Source organism: Syngnathus typhle, linkage group LG11, assembly GCF_033458585.1.
Source record: "Syngnathus typhle isolate RoL2023-S1 ecotype Sweden linkage group LG11, RoL_Styp_1.0, whole genome shotgun sequence".
Classification (NCBI taxonomy): domain Eukaryota; kingdom Metazoa; phylum Chordata; class Actinopteri; order Syngnathiformes; family Syngnathidae; genus Syngnathus; species Syngnathus typhle.
Genome location: NC_083748.1, coordinates 265,726 through 286,759, shown reverse-complemented (window position 1 = coordinate 286,759; position 21,034 = coordinate 265,726). Strand labels below are relative to the sequence as shown.

General features: G+C 47.4%; 1 protein-coding gene across 9 annotated transcripts; it reads left to right on the top strand.

The window, feature by feature from the left end:
- Positions 1-7,302: 7,302 nt before the first annotated feature.
- smpd4 (sphingomyelin phosphodiesterase 4) lies at positions 7,303-19,867 on the top strand. Of its 9 annotated transcripts, none has more exons than XM_061290506.1 (20): positions 7,303-7,462; positions 8,061-8,147; positions 8,222-8,308; positions 11,023-11,159; positions 11,233-11,308; positions 14,707-14,815; positions 14,884-14,936; positions 15,013-15,164; positions 15,243-15,375; positions 15,456-15,527; positions 16,430-16,519; positions 17,146-17,297; positions 17,588-17,678; positions 17,745-17,845; positions 17,942-18,105; positions 18,394-18,599; positions 18,672-18,902; positions 19,047-19,178; positions 19,254-19,382; positions 19,460-19,867. In XM_061290506.1, the coding sequence occupies exons 2-20, from the start codon at positions 8,109-8,111 to the stop codon at positions 19,775-19,777; spliced, it is 2,472 nt and encodes an 823-aa protein (XP_061146490.1). In that variant the 5' UTR covers positions 7,303-7,462; positions 8,061-8,108; the 3' UTR covers positions 19,778-19,867. The 9 variants fall into 9 exon arrangements, with proteins under 9 accessions (XP_061146490.1, XP_061146495.1, XP_061146486.1 ...); XM_061290503.1 differs by adding an exon at positions 7,566-7,658 and having other exon boundaries at positions 7,306-7,462; positions 18,394-18,902; XM_061290511.1 differs by lacking the exon at positions 16,430-16,519.
- The last annotated feature ends 1,167 nt before the right edge of the window (positions 19,868-21,034 follow it).

Sequence of the window (21,034 nt, the reverse complement as noted above, 5' to 3'; positions counted from 1 at the left end):
TGTCACAACTGTGCTGTCAAATGTATTGTCCTAACTTGCTTTTCTGTGGTGTCCTGATGCTTGGCAAACAGGCGTGATGTCAAGGAAAGTTTTAGTGCTAGAAAGGAACCGATGGATTTTGCCTTCTTGTGATGGGGCTTCGTAGTGCACTCGCAACTCTAATTTTTGCAAGACAAAAATGAAAACGCTCAAGTGATAGTAACAGAAGTCAAAACATGACTAAGTCAATTCACTGCCGCGTTAATTTTTTGTTTGTTTGTGGAGGAAGTAAATCCTCCGGTTTTCCTCCGTTATTGTGTGAAGACCTTCACACTATTGTTATTCCTGTCCTTTATTATTGTGTGAAGGCGAAGTAAAATTTAAAATTTTAAAACGTTTAAAATTTGCAAATATTTCACAAAATCTCCTATTTCACTTTTCATTTCTACATTTTTCAACCGATTCAACCCATTGCAACTCATTTACATCCTTCCAGTTTGAAATTCACATCATTCAGCACATTCAAATCACATTGGGGAAATTCCCCAAATTGACAAATTAAAAAATTTCACATTTTCATGTTTAAAACTTTGCAAAATTTCACATAATTTCACAATAACACTTCTAATTTCTACATTTTTCAACTGATTCAACTCGTTCCAACTTTCAACTGTTCATCTTTTGCCACACCTTCACACTTACCAAAAATTAAAAAATGTCAGCTTTGAAATTCACACCAAATTTTGCAAAATTGAGTTTTTCCCTTCTAATTTCTACATTTCTCAACCGGTTCAACCCATTCCAACCTTATTCACTTTGTTCACCTTATGCTTACCATATTCACCCCCTTCACTTCCATTATGTTTACCCATGTCACCCTTTCACCCCCACTTCCACAGTGTGGCAGCCATCTTGGATTGAAGATCCAAGATCACTGAAGTGACCTCAAAGTGAACCGGAAGTGTCCCAAATCAAACCGGAAGTGACCTATATTAAACCGGGAGTGGCCCAAATGAACCGGAAGTTACCATTTTAAACCAAAAGTGACTCAAAATAAACCGGAGGTGACATAAAACCGGAAGTGCCCCGAATCAAACCGGAACTTACCCAAATAAACCGTAAGTGACCTAAATTAAACCGTAAGTGATGCAAATAAACCGTAAGTGACCTAATTTAAACCGGAAGTGCCCAAATAAACCGGATGTGACCTTTTTAAACCGGAAGTGACCCCCAAAAAAACGTAAGTGACCTCAGCTAAACCGGAAGTCGCCTAAATTAAACCGGGAGTTCCCCAGAAGTGGCCTCAACTAAGTGACTCCAAACAAACAGGAAGTGCCCCAAATAAACCGAAAGTGACCTTTTTAAACAGTGGGAAATGACCCCAAACAAACTGGAAGTGACCTCAGCGAAACTGGAAGTGCCCTAAATGAAACTGGAAGTGCCGCAAATTAAACCGGAAGTGCCCCAAATATACCAGAAGTGACCTTTTTAAACCGAAAGTGATCCCAAATAAACCAGAAGTGACCCCCCCTAAACCGGAAGTGACCTAAATTAAACCAGAAGTGCCCCAATTAACCGGAAGTGACCTCAACTAAACCGAAAGTGACTCCAAACAAACTGGAAGTGCACCAAAAAAAAACAGAAGTGACTTTTTAAACCAGAACTGACTCCAAATAAACCAAAAGTGACCTCAGCTAAACCGGAAGTGGCCCTAAACAAACCAGAAGTGCCCCAAATAAACCGGAAGTGACCTTATTTCAACCAGAAGTAACCAAAATAAAACCATAAGTGACCCAAATTACACAAGTGAACCTATTAAACCCGTAGTTTTTGTTTTGTTCCAAATTTCAAATATTTTGGGCGCAATTTTCTTTTAAATCCCCATTCATTCTCTATGGGGCATTCAACATTTGCTCTAACTTTTACCATTTTGTCCAATTCGACCTGTTTCAACTTTTGGACTCCAAAATGAACCTCTTGAACCCGTAGTTTTCGTTTCATTCCAAATTTCAAAACTTTTTGCCGCAATTTTTTTTCAATTCTCATTCCTTTCCTATGGGGATTCAACATTTTTTCCAAGATGGCGGCGTGTGCATACGCAGCGACCTCTCTCTGTCCCGCCCAAATGGTGTTTTGTCCGTCTAATGAGTGTTTGTCCGGCAGTTTTTTTTGTTCGTCTCGTCGTACTGAGTCGTGCTACAAGTACGGCAGGCAGGTTCTGCTTGACATCGGCGAGAGCGAGTTTTGTCGAGTTCTGGACTTTGATGCAGGGACATTAAAGGAGCTCGGACTGCTACGTCCTGAAGCGTCCCCGGGCTCGTCTGCTATTCCTCCCTCGGTGGGGAAGCGTCGAAAGCGGTGTGCGAGGAGGCTGAAGAGGGGCAAGCACGGGGGCGTCCGGGCCAGGCTGGCGGCCAACCCTGCTCGCCCGGCCGTGCCTTCCATTCTTCTGGCGAATGTTCGATCGCTGGACAACAAAATGGATTACATTCGCTTGCTGTGATCTACAAACCGGACTGCTGTGTGCTCGTGTTCACTGAGACTTGGTTGACCGTCAACATTCCGGACTCTGCCGTACATCTGGAGCGGCTAGCGTGCTATCGGGTGGACCGGGCCATTGTACAAGGGGGGAAATCTCGTGGAGGTGGAATATGCGTCTACATCCGTGACAAATGGTGCTGGGACTCTGTAGTGGTATGCAAGCACTGCTCGCCACTGGCAGAGTTTGTGATCATTAAGTGCCGTCCTTTTTACCTGCCAAGGAAATTTACCGCGATTCTGCTGGTTGCGGTTTACGTGCCGCCTTCCAACATTGAAGGCGACAGGATCGCGGCTCTTAGTGAACTGTACCAGGCTGTCAGTGAACAACAGACAGCGCACCCTAACGGTTTCACCATCTTTGCTGGGGATTTTAATCATGCTAACCTGAAGTCTGTTTTTCCAAGGCTTCACCAGCATGTTAATTTTCCGACACGTGGCGACAGGTTCCTAGACCTGGTCTACTCTTCGCATAAAGGAGCCTTCAAAGCCACACCCCTACCCCATCTTGGACTTTCTGACCATATCACTTATGCTTTTGCCTGCATACAGACAAATGGTGAGAGCATCCAGACCGGTTCGAAAGCGGGTACGGGTGTGGCCTGAGGGTGCCTCTGAGGCGCTTCGTGACTGCTTTGGCCCTACTGACTGGGACATGTTTAGGAGGGCTGCCACATGCGACGATCGGACAGACATTGAGGAGTATACTTCCTTCTACATCAGGAAGTGCATTGATGATGTGACTCACTCAAAATCCATTGTCACTCGGGCTAACCGGAAGCCATGGCTGACGGGGGCTGTCTTCAGGCTGCTGAGGGCCAGGGACAAAGCCTTTAGAGCGGGGGATGAGACTGGCTTGAGGACTGCGAGGGCCGACCTGTCCCGGGGCATCAAAGAAGCAGAGGGCGTTCTCGTGCAAAATTACCGCCCACTTCAAGGACAGCAGAGACGCACGGAGCCTGTGAAGGGGACGTCCGTCTGCTCAATGACCTTAACCGCTTCTTTGCTCGCTTCGACGCTCAGAACAGCACTTGCCCGCTGAAGGCCACTCCCCCTTCACACGAGCTGCCCCTGTGCCTCTACGCCGACAGCTTGAGGAGGGTGCTTGCCGCTATCAACATCCGTGAGGCGGCGGGCCCTGACGTCATCCCGGGTCGAGCGCTGAAGGACTGCGCTGGTGAGCTGACGGATGTCTTCACAGACATCTTTAACACTTTCCTGCAGCAGGCCATTGTCCCGTCGTGTTTCAAAGCTGCCACCATCGTACCTGTGCCGAAGAAACCTGCTCCGTCCTGCTTCAATGACTACCGCCCCGTGGCACTTACGCCCATCATCATGAAGTGCTTTGAGCGGCTTGTCATGGAGCACATCCGTTCCGTTCTCCCCCCCACCCTTGACCCCTTCCAGTTTGCGTACCGAGCCAAGCGGTCCTCTGAGGATGCCATCTGCTCTGCCCTCCACTCGGCCCAAACCCACCTGGAGAGAAGGGACTCGTATGTGAGATTGCTGTTTGTGGACTTCAGTTCTGCCTTCAACACCATTGTGCCACAACGTCTCATCAGCAAACTTGACAAGCTGGGCCTCAGTACCTACCTCTGCAATTGGCTACTGGACTTCCTCTGTCAGAGGCCACAGGTCGTACGTGTTGGCGACAAGATCTCCGCCAGCATCACGCTGAGCACGGGGGCCCCCCAAGGCTGTGTGCTCAGTCTGCTACTCTTCACCCTCCTGACACATGACTGGCTGGAGGTTGACCTTCTGACCACGTGGTGCAGGGACAACAACCTCCTGCTGAACGTCGACAAGACCAAGGAGATTGTTGTGGACTTCCGGAAGGGTCACACCCAACACCTGCCGCTGACCATAGACGGTGCTGTGGTGGAGAGAGTGAGCAGCGCCAAGTTCCTGGGGGTGCACATCAGTGAGGATCTCTCCTGGTCCACCAACACCGCATCACTGGCAAAGAAGGCCCAGCGCCGCCTGTACTTCCTGCGGAAACTCAGGCGAGCGAGCGCTCCTCCGGCCGTCATGACTACTTTTTACCGTGGCACCATTGAGAGCGTCCTCTCCAGCTGTGTTGCTGTTTGGGGTGGCGGCTGCACTGACTACAACTTGAAGGCCCTGCAGCGCATAGTGAACACGGCTGGTAAGATTATTGGTGCTTCACTCCCCTCCTTGAAAGACATTTACATCTCCCATCTCACCCGCAAGGCGACCACGATTGTGAGTGATGTGAGTCACCCCGCTCACTCTTTGTTTGAGCTTCTGCCCTCTGGGAAGAGGTATAGGAGCCTGCGCTCCCGCACCACCAGACTCAACAACAGCTTCATACTCCAGGCTGTTAGGATCCTGAACTCTCTCACCCCTTCTGCGTAGCGTCCTGTACTTTTGCGCTATATTCTGACATGCACACTTGCTCCGTTTTGCTCCTTTTATTTATTTATTTATTTATTTATTTATTTATTTATTTATTTATTTATTTATTTATTTATTTATTTATTTACTTACTTACTTACTTACTTACTTACTTACTTACTTACTTACTTACTTATTTACTTATTTATTTATTTATTTATTTATTTATTTATTTATTTATTTATTTATTTATTTATTTATTTATTTATTTATTTATTTATTTATTTATTTATTTATTTATTTATTTATTTATTTATTTATTTATTTATTATATATTCATCATTCTTATTATTTATTGTTTGTGCCTTCTTGGTTTTATATTGTGTCATTTACTTGTATGTCTATCGTGTAATATGTCTCGTCACCGTGGGATAGAGAAAACGTCATTTCGGTTTCTTTGTGTGTCTTGACATGTGAAGAGATTGACAATAAAGCTGACTTTGACTTTGACTTGACATTTGCTCTAACTTTGACACTTTTTGTCCGATTCAACTCTTTTTAACTTGTGAACTCCAAAGTGAACCTCTTGAACCCGTAGTTTTTTGTTTTGTTCTAAATTTCAAAAAAATTTGGCGCAATTTTTTTAAAATTCCCATTCATTCTCTAAGTGGATTGAACATTTGCTCTAACTTCTACATTTTTCAACCGATTGAACTCGTTCCAACTTTCAACTGTTCATCTTTTGCCTACCTATTCCACACCTTCCCACTTACCAAAAATTAAAAATTCACACCAAATTTTCCCTAAATTTAGTTTTTCCCTTCTTATTTCAACATTTTTCAACCGATTCAACCCATTCCAACTCTATTCACTTTGTTCACCTTATACTTGCCATATTCACCCCCACTTCCACTATGCTTACACAATTCAACCCTTGACCACCACTTCCAGTGTGGTGGCCATCTTGGATTGACCCTGAAGTGCCCCCAATGAACCCAGAATGAACTGGAAGTGCTCCAAATTAAACCGGAAGTGACCCCAATAAAACCGGAAGTGACCTCAGGTAAACCAGAAGTGACCTCCAAATAAAACGGAAGTGACCTCAGCTAAACCGGAAATGCACTAAATTAAACAAGAAGTGCCCTAAATCAGTGGTCCCCAACCTTTTTTGCGCCACGGACCGGTTACATGTCAGAAATATTTTCGCGGACCGGCATTTATATAAATAAATAATACATTTATATAAATAAATAAATAAATAATACATTTATAATAAATATACAAATATGATGAAATAAAATGATACGACTGACATAAAAACAAGTACAAATGACAAAAATAAAACTCACCATTACGTTGAATTAGTGGGAGCACTGAGTTTGTTTCTCAGAAACAAGCCGGTCCCATCTAGAGGTAATCGGAGACAATGACACCCGAAGTGATTAAGGTTTGTCTTTTATTGCAGGATGCTTGGTCTCCATGTGTTGAAGCAGTTTTGAATGCCTCATTGCCTGGTTAGTTAGCCTGTCGCCACATATTTGCTTTGCGGGCTCGACTGGGGAAACATGTCACTTGACCGGGACGAGTATCTTGACCTGAATTAATTGATCGTCGATAAAAAAAAAAAAAAAATTCTGTGCGGCTTGGCGGCCCGGTACCAAGTGACCCACGTACCGGTACCGGTCCGCGGCCCGTTGGTTGGGAACCACTGCCCTAAATGAAACCAGAAGTGACCTAAATTTAACATTTGCTCTAATTTTTGTCCGATTCAACCCGTTTCAACTTTCGAACAACAAAGTTAACCTCTTGAACCTGTAGTTTTCGTTTTGTTCGAAATATCAAAAATTTTTGGAGCAATTTTTAAAAAAAATTCCCATTCATTCTCTATGAGGCATTCAACATTTGCTCTAACTTCTACATTTTTTAACCGATTCAACCCGTTCCAACTTTCAACTGTTCATCTTTTTCCTACTTATTCCACAACTTTCCACTTGTCAAAAATTCAAAATTATCAATTTTGAAATTTGAGCCAAATTCTCAAAAATTTCGTTTTTCAACTCTAATTTTTACATCTCTCACCCAATTCAACCCGTTCCAACTTTCAACTGTTCATCATTTTCCTACCTATTCCACAACTTCCCACTTACCAAAAATTTGAAATTAACCACAAATTCTCCATAATGTCGTTTTACACTTCTATTTTCTACATTTCTCAATTAATTAAAATCGTTTCAACATCATTCGGCAGCATTCCCCAAGAAATTATTCAAAGTCTTCGCCTTCACACGCAATTTCTCCAGAAATTACATTCTAGTTACTAGATTCTAGTTGCACGTACTAATGTATTTTTGTTAGCTAAGGACTTGGTGCGATATTTGTCGCGTGAGCGGCAGGTGGCGGCAGAGGCCGTAATTTGGTGGGACGCCAGCACAGTTAATATAAGAAAAAGAAAGTGGAAGCGGTGACGTCAGGCAGGCGAGCGGGAGAGAGGAAAGTACCCTCAAACAAACCTAAGCTTGACTTGAATACACGACAAGAAAATCGGTCCAGCGTTTTTCGTTTTAAATCTGTGCAGGCATCTGGAACGAAGGTCAGTCACTGGGCTAGCGTTCAGTTTGCAATTATGTGGTGTGCGAATTGTGGGTTATTTGTGCTCGCCAAGCTAAGCTAACTACTATAGTCTGACATCCCAGAGTCTGATCCAAAACACCGATAGATGACTTGAACGACAAGAAAATCGGCCCAACATTTTTCGTTTTAAATCTGTGCGGGCATCTGGAACGAAGGTCAGTCACTGGGACAGCGTTCAGTTTGCAATTATGTGGTGTGTGCATTGTGGGTTATTTATGTCCGCCAAGCTAGCTAGCTGGAGTCTGATGTCCCAGAGTCTGATCCAAAACACCAATAGTTGACTTGAACCAATTGAAAAGAAAATACTCATTTGCGGCCTGTCGAAAATGTTTTATTGAAATGTGCTGAAGTTATTACAAAGCCTTACAGGGGTGAAGAAACCGTGGTTAGCTTGTTTGCCTCACAGTTCCGAGTTTGAATCTGGGCTCGATTTTCTCGGTGCTCCCAAATTGCGTGTTATTCGTCACGCTTTATTCAGAAGTCGGTCATTGTTTGCCTCACTCTCTCCTGATGTCGCCCGGCGACCAGTCATTGTCTGTGCTGCGCGATTGATTCAGGAGGGAAGGAGGCTTTGGAAGAGCCACTGGGGTTCCAGCTTCTATTTGATGGCAGCTTCAAGCTTACAGCAACCTGGCTGCCTCCTGGTGAGGCCCTATTGATTTGACAGATTGGCTGTTTGATTGATTGCAAGAAGTTAAGGCTCGTGTGCTGCTTTTAGGCCAACCTCAAAGTGGACTCACCCAACAAGACTTTGGCTCAGCGATGCCAGGACCTCATCAAGATCATTGATGATTATCATGCAAAGGTACGAATGCAAAAAGGCACTCTATACGTGACCTTTTCTGGCCGTTGGTGCAGTGGTGAAACCGGTCGTTTGATATTCGCAAGCTTACCTCTTTGGCTGGCGACACTCAAAAGGCTTTTTCAAATCTTACCAATAGATCCCCACGTATAAAGATTCAAACAAGTCTGTCATTTGACAGTTTGGGTCCTATTGTGTGTGTCGGGTGCTCTGGTTCATCCCAACGCAGAGCTCCATTCACAAAACGTGGGACAATGGGAAATTTCTTATGACGCCGTGCACACTTCGGACATGAACGGCTGTGTCGAGAGAGAAGGGAGTGCGTTGCGCTGCCTTTCCTTTGAGAACCCAACCAGCACTGGCGCGAACACAACCAGCACAGTGTCCCCGGCCGGAGCACTGAGGGCATGTGCCAGAACTCGTTCTTTGGTGCCCTCTGAATAATCCGACGGCAAATTCGAGCAATGGTCTGCGTTTCTGAACACTCTCTGAGAACCGGTTGGCACTCGGAGCGTATTTTTCACGTCCACGGTTGACCACCTCTGACACAAAAATGCTGCCCGATCGTAAGCTCTCCAAAAGGAAGAAGAGACGCTTCGGATGTAGTCTAATGTACATACCGTAAATTCCGGACTATAAGCCGCACCAGCTAAAATTTTAGTTTTTTTCTTGTATAAGCCGCACCGGACTATAAGCCGCACGTGCACACGCATTTTTTTACAAAGAAAGACCGTTCACAGAAAGCCTTTTTAAAGTTTTAATAACATACTTGTCTTTCTAAACATTGCCTGTAGCGCAGCAGTAGTACCGCAGCAACACGGAAGTATGCACGCGAGTTATTAACAAAGAAAGACTGGACACAGAAAGCTTTTAATAACATACCTTAACATTTCTTTCCAAACACTGCCCGTGACGCGGCAGTAATACCGCAGCAACACGGAAGTAACACAAGACTAATAGGGCTGGATTTAAAAAAAACATACCCGGTAAAAGTCACTGAGACGCGGCGGTACCACAGCAGCAACACAGTAGTATAGCACCAACAGGGCTCGTTAAAAAACATACCAGTAAAAGTAAAGAAAAAGCTTCATCGTCTTCATCTTCCTCCTGTGCACTGAAACCATCGAAGTCTTCCTCCTCAGCGTCCGATTGGAATGGCGTTAGATATCCTTCGCCTCACACTTTCTCAGTCTCTCTTTCGTCGTCGCTTTTATGGATTTCTTCGAGTGTGATGAGGGTCTGTTCATGCTAATTTTATTCATGCACGAAGCGCCAAATTACATTAAACTACCGAGCGACACGTATAGCTCCAGAATAGACGGGACCACGAAATAAAGAAAAGGGTGACTCAACACACTGTCATCAACATTGACTGCCTTTAGCTTAAAAGTGGCATCATATGCCTTTCTTTTGTCCCGCATAATGACGGTTTGTGTACGTATAAACGCTTCCTTTCAGTAATGTCCGTCTTGATCTCGTTCTTTCTCTTCTTTGTGTGAATTATACGGCACTATTCGCCTATCAAAACACAAACTAGCACGTCTTCTTTGGCGCATTATCTCTTCTTCATCTGTCTCGCTCTTGCTCCTTGCTAGAGCGCCCCCTGTAGGCTATAAAAATCCATAAATACGATGCGCCGCGCCGCCATTTAAGATCTATTTCCCTCTTTGACAGCCAAATCGATTGCTTTTAACTTAAAAGCTGCATCAAATGCATTTCTTCGTGTGTTTTCCATGATGAGGGTGTGTGCGTGATCCGCGAAATGTTCAAAACACAAACTAGCACGTCTTCGGCGCATTATCTCTTCTTTGTCTGTCTTGCTCTTGCTTCCTGATAGAGCGCCCCCTGGAGGCCGTAAAAATCCATAAATACACCGCACCGCCATTTAAGCCTCGGGGTTCAAAGTAACCTTCTGAATAAAATGCATTAAAAGTTCACGTTCATTACAACTTGTTTTTGGTAAGCAAAATGTCAGAAGAATTGAATTTAAATGCTGATTGATTGGGTTTTAATACAATGCAGATGGTCCAAACAGCGCCACTGATTTGTGTAATCTCTGACTCATATGGCAGAGTAAGAGAAAGGGTTTAGAGCCCTTTGACGCAGTTCACCTAGCGTGCATTCCTACTAAAGATCATAATAGTCACAAGCAACACAGCCAGAATAAGCAGCAGCCATAGTAGTGTTTCACAATAGTATTTTTGTTGTTTTTTTCTTCAAGATACCGCAGTGTATAAAAGTGACCAAGTCATCACGAAAAAAATCCTTATATAAGCCACACCTGACTATAAGCCGCAGGGTTCAAAATTTTGGAAAAAAGGCGCGGCTTATAGTCCGGAATTTACGTAAGTAGTTTTGAGAAGGAGCGGAGGCAGAGCTATCGTAAAAAAGGAGCCCAAATGCCACACTGCGTGGCTTTTCAATGTCGTTTTCAACTTGAGGGTTGCTAAAGAAGTCAGGCCGTCAAAGCTTTGGCAGGAGGAGCCGGTCGGAAGAGTCAGCCTCGGGCGTCTAGCTCCGAACGGCAGTGAAAAGCAAATGCACTGCCACCGGCCGGCATATTTGCTCACACCGAACCAATGCGCTCCCGAGTGGCGAGCAAAAAGATGTGTGTGCTTATCCCAGCAGATTGCCTTTTCCGCTCTCAGTGGGCAAACAAAAAGTCCCTTTACACGAGAAGCAATGGAGTTGTTGTTTTGCTTTGCCGGCTGTTTCAGGAGCTGCACGCCATCTTCTCCTGGCTGGTGGAGAGCGTCTTTGGAAGTCTGGACGGCATCCTGGGAGGATGGAAACTTCGCCTTCTCCATTCGCGATGCGGCGACTTTGCACCAATTGTGGACTTCTTGAAGCCTAGGTGACTCATCCCTTCCGCATTTGATGGCAATGTGTGCGTACACGGATGAGGAGCTTCTGCTTGCCTTCCCCAGTGGGCCCATGATGAAACTGGTCTACAAACTTCAAGCAGAGGAATACAAATATGAAGTGCCCGTCAATTATCTGCCGGTAAGACTTTCGTCGTGGCTTGTTGGGTGGCTCTGTGGCCGGTCCGTCTGCCCGCTTGTTTTGGATGGTTTTTTTGGAAGTACAGTAATCCCTCGTTTATTGCGGATAATTGGTTCCAAGACCACCCGCGATATGTGAAAATCCGCGAAGTCGTGTCACCCTTTTTTTTTTTTTTTTACCAAATATGCATAGTTTGTCTATCAAACTTGTATATTAAACCATATAAGTGCATATGTTATCATTAGAACATTAAATAATAATTTCAAACATGTAAATAGTATATTAATACTTAGTATAAATCAGTGGTCCCCAACTACCGGGCCGCGGACCTTGGTACCCCATTTGTTACAGTTTCAAACCTGTAAATACTATATTAATACTTAGTATAAATCAGTGGTCCCCAACACCAGGCCTCACTTGGTACCGGGCTGCCAAGCTGCACAGAAAAAAAATATATATATGTATATATTTTTTTTTTTATCGACGATCAATTAATTCAGGTCAAGACGGTCGTCCCGGTCACGTGACGTGTTTCCCCAGCCGAGCCCGCAAAGCTAGAAAAAATGAGTAAGCATTTATTTTAAAAAATATAAAAAGAATTGGCGATTCTCTCCCAATTACATCCGTCGGTTCAGGTCAAGACGCTCGTCTCGGTCACGTGACATGTCGCGAGCCCGCGGAGCAAGTAAAAATGAGCAAGAAACAGATGTTTGGAAAGCTTTTTCAGAAAGGGAAAAAAGCCCAATGAGGAGACGGAAGAAGAAGAGGCTACGACTTCTAAGAAAAGGAAATCTGCATTTAAAAGAACATTTCTGGAGTCCTACTTAAACTGTATAATATGTGGCAACAGGCTAGCTAACAAGGCAATGAAGCCTTCAAAACTGCTTCGGCACATGGAGACCAAGCATCCTGCATTAAAAGACAAACCTTAAACACTTCGAGTGTCATTGTCTCCGATTACACCTAGATGGGACCTTCTCGTTTCTGAGAAACAAGCTCCGTGCCCCCAATAATTCAACGTAATGGTGAGTTTTATTTTGATATCGTTTGTACTTGTTTTTATGCCAGTCGTATCATTTTATTTCATCGTATTTATGTTATAAATGTATTATTTATTTAAATGTATTATTTATTTATATAAAGGCCGGTCCGCGAAAATATTCCTGATACATAACTGATCTGTGGCGCAAAAAAGGTTGGGGATCACTGGTATAAATAACATCCAAAAAATAATGTATAATATAAATATTATACATTGTGACGTGTATATGTAGCTAAAGTATGTTGTATGTTTTTAGAACTCTTATTATTACAACTTTTTTATAACAAGTGTACATACTAGTGATGGGTCGATGAGGCGTCGTGAAGCGTTTTGACACATTGCCAAACTATTGATACTGTGTCGCTACTGTGATACTGAGTGCTGACACCTGCTGGACCTTATAAATACTTACAGGCAACCGAGTTGACAGACTCAACTGATTCAGATTTGATGACCTAGTATATACATTAATTAATTTAAGTAATTATATTTTATATTGTATTCTTTCACATATTCATTTCAATTTAAAATATTTTTTTGTTAGTCAATCAATAATGTAAACATGTATCATAACATGAAAATCTAAGTGAACGTGTTGTGAAAGAGAATGCTTGTGCACTGGGATTTGTTTACAAATTTTTATTTAGTTTTTCCAATGTTTTGAAATTTGCGCTTTTTTGGACACAATGTCTCCAGCCATTGAAAACACCCGCTCACACTGCACAGATGAAGCTGGAATGCAGTCTAATGGGTCTTGATTGACTTGCAGGGATGAGAACGGCAAATGAAAAAAGCCACTGAAAAGTAGCCGGGGTCTGGGGGCCACATGACACCCCCCCCCCCCGCTTGCCGCAGGGGGCCAGGGCCCGGCCCAGGGCCACATTGGGGGCCCACAGGCTCCCATTGGGGGCCGCAGGGGGCCAGGGGCAACGCTCCGTAGGGGTCTCAGGGGAAAAGCTCCTTGGAAACTCCTGGATTTTGGCAGTATAGCAAGCCCAAAACCATTAATTTCATCACTCGATATCAACAGTTTTGTTAAAAAATATTCCTGCTTGGTGGGCTACCAAGGTGAATATAATACAGTCGCGCCTCGGTTTTCGACCACAATCCGTTCCAGAAGGCGGTTCGAGAAGCGAATCGGTCGAATTCCGAATCTATTTTTCCCACTACGAATAATGGATTTTTTTTTAATCCGTTCCAAGACTAAGCATTGTTTCATTTGCACATTTTGGTCCGATCGCACAACTGCAGTGCACCGCCGAACGCGCAACCGTAGCGCGTTGCTGACCGCGCAACTGCACCACGCTGGTTGCATTATTGTGACAGAGTCGTCGCTGAAATTTAGAAAATATTTTTAAACTCCTGATGTACGTACTTTCCAAAATTCAAGTGGACTTAAGTGCACAGGAAGCTTAATTTTGTCCGATCGCGCAACTGCAGCGCGCCGGGCGCTCACTGTAGCATTGCTTTAAGAGCGTCTTTGTGTTCCGAGTTGTAAAATGACGCTGCTCTCGACCCATGCCCATCTGAAGCAGTTCCTGATCCCGTTCGACTTGTCTATTTCCCTGGCACGATCCTCGTCTTTTTTCTCAAAAACCTTTGCCATGCTGGTTAAAACTTTTGCTAATTAGGCAAATGAGTAGGCTAATGATGTAACGAAAGTAGCGCCAAAATGCTGCCAAAAATAAGGCGGCTGTTGTCGCAATGCTGCTGCCAGCCGCTCCCCATATATAAAAACAATTTTCTCAACAGATCTACACGATTCACGAAAATATACTCCCGACGGAAAAAAACACGGAAATCCGCGGAAGATTCTCATCCCTGGACTTGGTGCTGCTCCATAATTCTTGATAACTTCGAGGATCAACCGCAAAAGATCTTATATTGTTTTGGCAGATCCATCCCGTTGACCGGCTTCCTTTAACAGAGCTTAGGCGTGCTTCCTTGACAGGCGATACTGCTGCTGTTTCGGTCACGTGACTTTCGATACGCGATACACGCACCGACACGGGCTTCGCTCTGAGCTCGACACGTGCGCCGACGCATCGGTGTTGCCGTTACACACTGTAAATTAGAACTTAGAAATTTAGAACTCGTTTATTATATATTTTTTATAACAGGGTACAAGAATGTAAATATGTTTTTAGAACTGTTATTATTATAACAACTTTTTAAAATAAAAACGTACGTAAGTGTACATACTGCAATTGTGTGGACACTCCCTGTCTTCTGCTGGCACGTGGGCAACTTTTGTGCCATAATTCCTCAATTTAGAAGGTTTATTTTGAATAACCAAAGCGCAATGTAGGGATTACTGTAGCAAATGGCGTGCTCTGTCCTTGGTTTGCACACGCAGGCGCCGGTGAAGACGTCCATCCAGGAAGGTGTCCTTCCCGACTGTCCGCTCTTTCACAACCGACCACACTTTCCCATGTCTGGCATACTGACTCTCAACATGGCACTGAGTATCCTTCTCGCCGCTTGATGCTCAGCTCTCACGCGCCCCTTGAACTTATTCCTCAATGTAGTGCAGATCCGTTTGAGTTCTTCATCTTCTACTTTGCCTCCTGCCTTATTACGCCTAAGGTGAGAGGTGTGTGTGTGTGTGTGTGTGTGTGTGTGTGCGTGCGCGCAATTGTGTTAAGTTTGGATGACGTTCCAGAACTTGCCTGGGAGCCAACATGTCGGGACTACTGACAGCGCCTACTTTGTGCTGGCGGACATGTACCTCAAGTACTTCCTGCCTATCGAAGGAAGCGTGCCCCCTTCACCCTTTTCAGACAGCAAGGGCTCCGTCAGCACGCCGGCTCAGAGGCACGTTGCGCCTGATTGTCTCACAGCATGCATGCGTAAAGCTTGTGGTGTCAAGTGCTCTCTTCAACGCGTGCACAGGTCGGCCAACATCTCGCTGGTGGGACACGGCCTTCACAGTCCCAGTCTGCTGAAGCATCACATCTTCCTTCAGCCTTCCGTCAACGCAGACCCCGCTGCCCAGGAAATCTGGAGGTCTGAAACGCTGCTGCAGGTGCGTCGCCTTTACCCAGAGCAGCCGCTGGACAAAACGGGACTCCTGAAAATGTGTGTTGGCGTGCGCATGTGCCACAGATGCTGGTAGAGGTGTGGCTGCATCACTATTCTTTAAAGATGTACCAGAAGCTGCAGTTGCCCCAGGTGAAGGTAAGAGCAGCAACTGGCTCCAAGAGTCCCATTGCTCGTCCTCACCTGCCTCTTGAGGTAGCTTGAGCTCCACCAAAGGGGACTCGTCACTTTGACCCCCGCCTTCCTTCCTTCCTGCCTGCGTACGTCTTTCTTGCGTGCGCTGCTGACGGCCTTGTGCCCATTGCCATGCATCCCACAAGCGAGGCCAAGTAGTAGCCGGGAGCGCCGGCGGGCGGGCTCGTAGCCCCCACCCCCGGGTGCCAACGTTACGTCTGGCCGCTTGGCCTCTTTGCATGCTGCGCCGAACGTGTAGTTCAAAGGTTGGCCAGAGGTCATGCTGAGGCTTCTTTCGACAACAAAACGGTGCCGACGAAGACAAAACAAAAACTACAGTATGAAAAAGTCCTCAATGACAAACTGGATTTGTTAAATAAAATGCCGCTACTGTGTCTCTCCGTGTCTAAGCCGTGAAAGTAACATGCATGGAACCTTTCTCGTTGGATGGCTTGAAAAGTTTCTGTCGTCAGGTTTACTTGAGGGTTTTTGATTGAATGTCGGCGTGAGACTTCATGCGATGAGCGAATGTGACAGTTTTCCAGCGTTGTCTCATTTCAGTGCTCCTCTAAATGTTATGATGGGAGTTGAAACACAAGAGATGGGGATCATTGACCCACGCGAATGGTCCATTGTTGTGTGCGTGGTCTTGTGGGTGAAAAACCAGGAGAAGAAAAATGTGTGGCAGTCAGTAATTGATTATCTCTCTTCTTTCTCATGCTATATTTTTCATCTGTTGGTGTCTCCTCTTTGTTCTCCTCTGGTTGTCACCTTCCTCCTGACTGATGCACCTTTTTCTCCTTCTTTGGTTACTCTTTGTGCTGTTCCCCTCCCCCTCTCTTGGTCGGTGGTTTACGGGTCAACAGCTGGCGCTGCTTCAGTACCGCCTCAGTATGTCCAGCATGCCGTGCCAACCGCATATCCCGCCAGGCCCGGGGAGCCTCCACACCTACCAAGTACTTAAACCTTCTTGCGCCCGCCCGCTGCGCCGTCACCTCTGCTACTGCTTAGGGGTACTTGGCAGAGACCTGAAGGTCCTGCTCGGTCGGAGCACTTGTTAGAGACATGGCCTCGTTTCCTTACCTTTGGAACTCCAGCTCCTCCCAAGTACTCTTGCTGGCTTGAATGTGCTTTAGCTTATGACTTTGTCTGGCTGCAGTGGTATGGAAAGCAAACGCTGACAACATGTGCAAAAAGGCCTTGTCCGCGTGCATTCCTAACTTGGAGAGAATACAGTTTGGGGTGTGGCATTTGCTGGTGCTTGAGTTTAAGAGATGCTGTGGCCTGTCGTGGAGCGCTGAGGTCCCGCCTTGAAGAGAGGAGAAAAACACTTTTGTCGTCTTGTATTTGAGTTCCACACAAAGTCAAGCTGGACTAATCAAGCCCAGCACTGGACGACCCGCTCCTCCCCTCCCCAAAGCTGCTCCCCAAAGTTGGATTATGCGGGACCTCCGTTCTCCAGCGCACAGCCTTTGCTGCTCAATTGGCTGCACTGGGCTCGGAAGTGTGGCTACTGGCTGCGTGGCGACGGGACAACGGGCGTTGCGGAGCACAGCCTGACTTTGGTCCGCTTGCCTCGTAGGAACCATTCAGTCCGAGCGAGGAGCACGTCTTGGCCGTGCGTCTGCTGGTCAAACACCTGCACGCCTTCTCCAACAGCCTGAAGCCGGAGCAGCCGTTGGCCTCCCCGACCCACTCGCATGCCCAGGCCGGCCCCTTGGAGGAGTTTAAGAGGTAGGCTTGCTTGCTTGCGCCGACCCTCGTCGAGGTCTGTCCGTCCGTCCGTTTTGGCAAGCAAGCTCGCGCCACGCGCTTCTCGTGTGGCGAAAGGTGTACTGACGATGGCGGCACAAAGCAAGGTGGGATGGCTTGGCGTATCTGGCCAAGAACTGAGCGGGTCAGTTGTGAGGCAAAGCGAGACGGACGGGTGCCTGCACTCAGCACTTCATTCAAAAAAGCCTGCTGCGTGTCCCATGTTGTCAGGCGGGACGTGTGTGTCACGTGTGCCGTGTGGGTCTGTGCAGAGTTGCGCTGCAGCGTTTTGTGCAGCAGAAGCTCTTCTTGTTCCTGCAGCACTGCTTCGGCCACTGGCCTCTGGACGCTTCCTTCCGAGCGGTATGTCTCCACGGGCTTCGGGGTTTCTAGCAAGCGCGGCCACTGACCTCCTTGTCGTGGTGCTAGGTGCTGGAAACGTGGCTGAGCTTCATCCAGCCGTGGAGGTACGCTGGTGACAAGAGGACCCACCTGCCGGCAGACAGCGGCCGATGTGACCCTGACAAATGGTGCGTCATGTGACTTGCGCCGCGCCACACAGCACCGCCCGTAGATCTGCGTCACGGCCGATGCTAACTGCCGGCTTCCTTGTTGCAAACGGGCAGGGAGTCCTTTGTTCAGGAGAACCTGCTGGTTTACACCAAACTATTCCAGGTGTTCCTCAACAGAGCCGTGCGCATGGACCTGGTCAACGCTAAGAACGCGCTGATGCTCTTCCGAGTGGCCAAAGTCTTCTGTCAGCCGGACCTCGCGGACATGATCCACAAGGGTAAGATGAGTGCCGCCACGAGCAAAACCGGGAAGAGATGGAAATGAAAACCATTTTTTAAAACTAGATTTATCAATTAAGGAGCAGAATAGCTGGATTGATTGTCAAAGAAAAATAATCAATTTCAGCCCTAAACCAAACTCGCTTAATGGGGACGTGAAACAACAGGGACAGACAGGCTCACGTAGCAGTCAGCTACGTGAGCTTCCAGCATGAGCGAACAAATGGCAGCGCAAATGATCAGGCGGGCGGGCGCTTTAGGGCTCACCGTATGAGCCGCTCTTGCAGCCGAGCAGCTGTTCCTGGAGCCGGAGCTGGTCCCCCATCACCGGCAGCCGCGAGGCTACCTGACTCCCGGGCAGGGAGGCGGCTTCCTATCGTCACGGCAACGCATCACCACCGACGCTGTGTTCCGGGTCAAGAGTCATGTGTACGCCTTGGAAGGCCAGGACTGCCAGTACAAGCAGATGTTCGGCCCCGAGCTGTGGGCTGCGGTGAGGCGCCGTCCCGTCGCAGCTTTGCAGCGCCGTGACTTTGGTCCTGGCGGTCACCCTCGTGTTTGTCAGGTGGTGAGATTGATCCAGGTGGTCGCGCAAGCCAGACACACGGCCAAACGGATCTCGGACCGCTCCTGCCAAGCGGCGGCTAGCAAGTCTTTGCTGTCATGGTTGACCGCGCCGTCCTCAGACTCCAGCATTGGTCTTTGTGGCGTCGAGGCGGAGGAGAACAACGAGTGTCTGCGCAAGACTCACGAGTTCTTGGACCGAGCGCTGGTGAACCTTTGCACTGTCTTCAAGGTCTGTCCCACGGCGCACACTTGACTCTGCTCAGTCCCGTTTGCCGCAGCATAGAAGGCTGTGGTTGCCGAGTGCGTCAAAGGGCCTGCTTTATGCCCGGTCAGCTTCTGGCGCCTGCTCCCTCAAGCCCCCTTTATCTGGCAGCTCAACCAGGGTCAGCTGACTCAGCTCACGGCCAACTCCACATCTTTTGAGGATGACGGCCAATCCGAGCGGTTGCCTGACTGCGTCGTGGGAGAGCGTGGCCTGGTCCTCACTGATTTGGGAAGGATGCAGGTGTACACTTGAGTTTATCCTTCCATCGTTGACTGCGCGCGCTCCCATCTCATTGACCGTTGCGCTCTCGTGCAGATCATCAATGGACTGCGCAGGTTCGACATTCAGTTCCAAGGTGACCCGGAGCTGCAGCCCATCAGGAGCTACGAGAACGCACTCCTGGTCAGGTTCTTGTACCGGATGTCGTCACTGCTCAACGCCCAAGTAAATCGCCGCCACACAAAAGTCCAGAGCGGGCGCAGATGCACATCTAACCCGGCGGGTGTGGTCTGCATCCCCAGTTTGAAGGCCCTTTGACTGAGCTGTGCTCGCGGACGGACTTTGCCGGTCGCCTGTGTCAGCACTACCTGACCAGCCCCGACCCCGCAGTCCTGGCGAGGACTCCTGCGTCCCCTCGGTTCTGGGACAGGAAGCGGCGAGTTGGCGTCAGCTTGCGTCCGCTGGCCAGCTACAGGACCATCCTGCTCCTGGGCTTTGCCTACGCTGCCGGGGCCTTCTTGTCCTTCGGCCCCGTGTCTAGCACCCTCCTCATTCTTGCTGCCGTCTTCCTGCACGGGGTGGCCGTGACGTTGTGGGCGAAGAAATGGAAGAGACACTAGCCCGACTGGTACACCGGATACCAGAGTCAGCCCTTTCCAAAGGGGCAGCCATTCTCATCACAAACACACAATAAAATGCAGCATTTTGGAGCCAGTGAAATCTCTGTCTGTCCGGTTACAGTCAAGCTGCTCACGCTTGCCTTCAATTTGCCTGATTTTAGTTTTTGGAAGGTGCCAGAAACAAACGGAGCTGTTTGATTGACAAGTAACACCCAATTTACTTTTCGTGTTCACAGTAGCAGTTTTTAGTGTGGGCAACATGGGCAGGGTGGCATTTTATGTCATGTGGGGGCGGCTCCCCCCCAAAAAGCTAAATATTGCGCCGCAAAGCAGTTTCATCCCTGTTTATCGGTGTAGAGAATTGGCAATTTAGCGCCCCCTTCAGCTGCTAGCCGGATGGACGAGCGTGAGGCTAGTGAGGAGTTTCTGGCTTAACGTAACAAGTCAGTGAGCGATTGGCTAAGGCAGCGTTATGGTAGCCAATCAGAGCCAGTGTTTATCACGGATGCTGACCGATACACTTTCATCAGGAATCACACTCTATACAAACAAGGCAGAAATTGTGACTCAGGACCAGTGTTCCCTCGAAGCTGCGCAATTGCGCACTGGTCGCGCAGTCTCTACGCACAAGAAACTCCATGCTGCGCACTGTCAGTGAACAACAGACGGCGCACCCTGACGGTTTCACCATCTTCACTGGGGATTTTAATCATGCTAACCTGAAGTCTGTTTTTCTGAGGCTTCACCAGCATGTTAATTTTCCAACACGTGGTGACAGCTTCCTGGACCTGGTCTACTCTACAGATAAAGGAGCTTTCAAAGCCGCCCCCCTCCCCCATCTTGGACTTTCTGACCATATCACTGTTGTGCTTTTGCCCGCATACAGACAAATGGTGAAAGCATCCAGACCGGTTCGCAAGCGGGTAAGAGTGTGGCCTGAGAGTGCCTCTGATGCGCTTTGAGACTGCTTTGGCACTACTGACTGGGAAATGTTTAAGCAGGCGGCCACTTGCAGCGATCGGACGGACATAGAGGAGTATACTGACTGTTTCCTCTTACATCACGAAGTGCATTGATGATGTAAAGCTGACTTTGAACTTTGAATGTGACCGACACAAAATTCATCGTCACTCAGGCTAACTGGAACCCATGGCTGACGGGCCAGGGACAAAGCCTTCAGAGCGGGGGATGAGGCTGGCTTGAGAACAGCGAGGGCCGACCTGTCCCGGGGCATCAAGGAAGCGAAAAGGGCGTTCT

Excerpts from the sequence above, each read along its gene's own strand:
- smpd4 (XM_061290502.1), top strand. The coding sequence starts at position 8,109 with ATGGCAGCTTCAAGCTTACAGCAACCTGGCTGCCTCCTG. Across the intron at positions 14,816-14,883 it reads GACTCTCAACATGGCACTGA|ATCCGTTTGAGTTCTTCATC; the intron begins GTATCCTTCTCG and ends AATGTAGTGCAG. Across the intron at positions 18,903-19,046 it reads ACCTTTGCACTGTCTTCAAG|CTCAACCAGGGTCAGCTGAC; the intron begins GTCTGTCCCACG and ends TTTATCTGGCAG.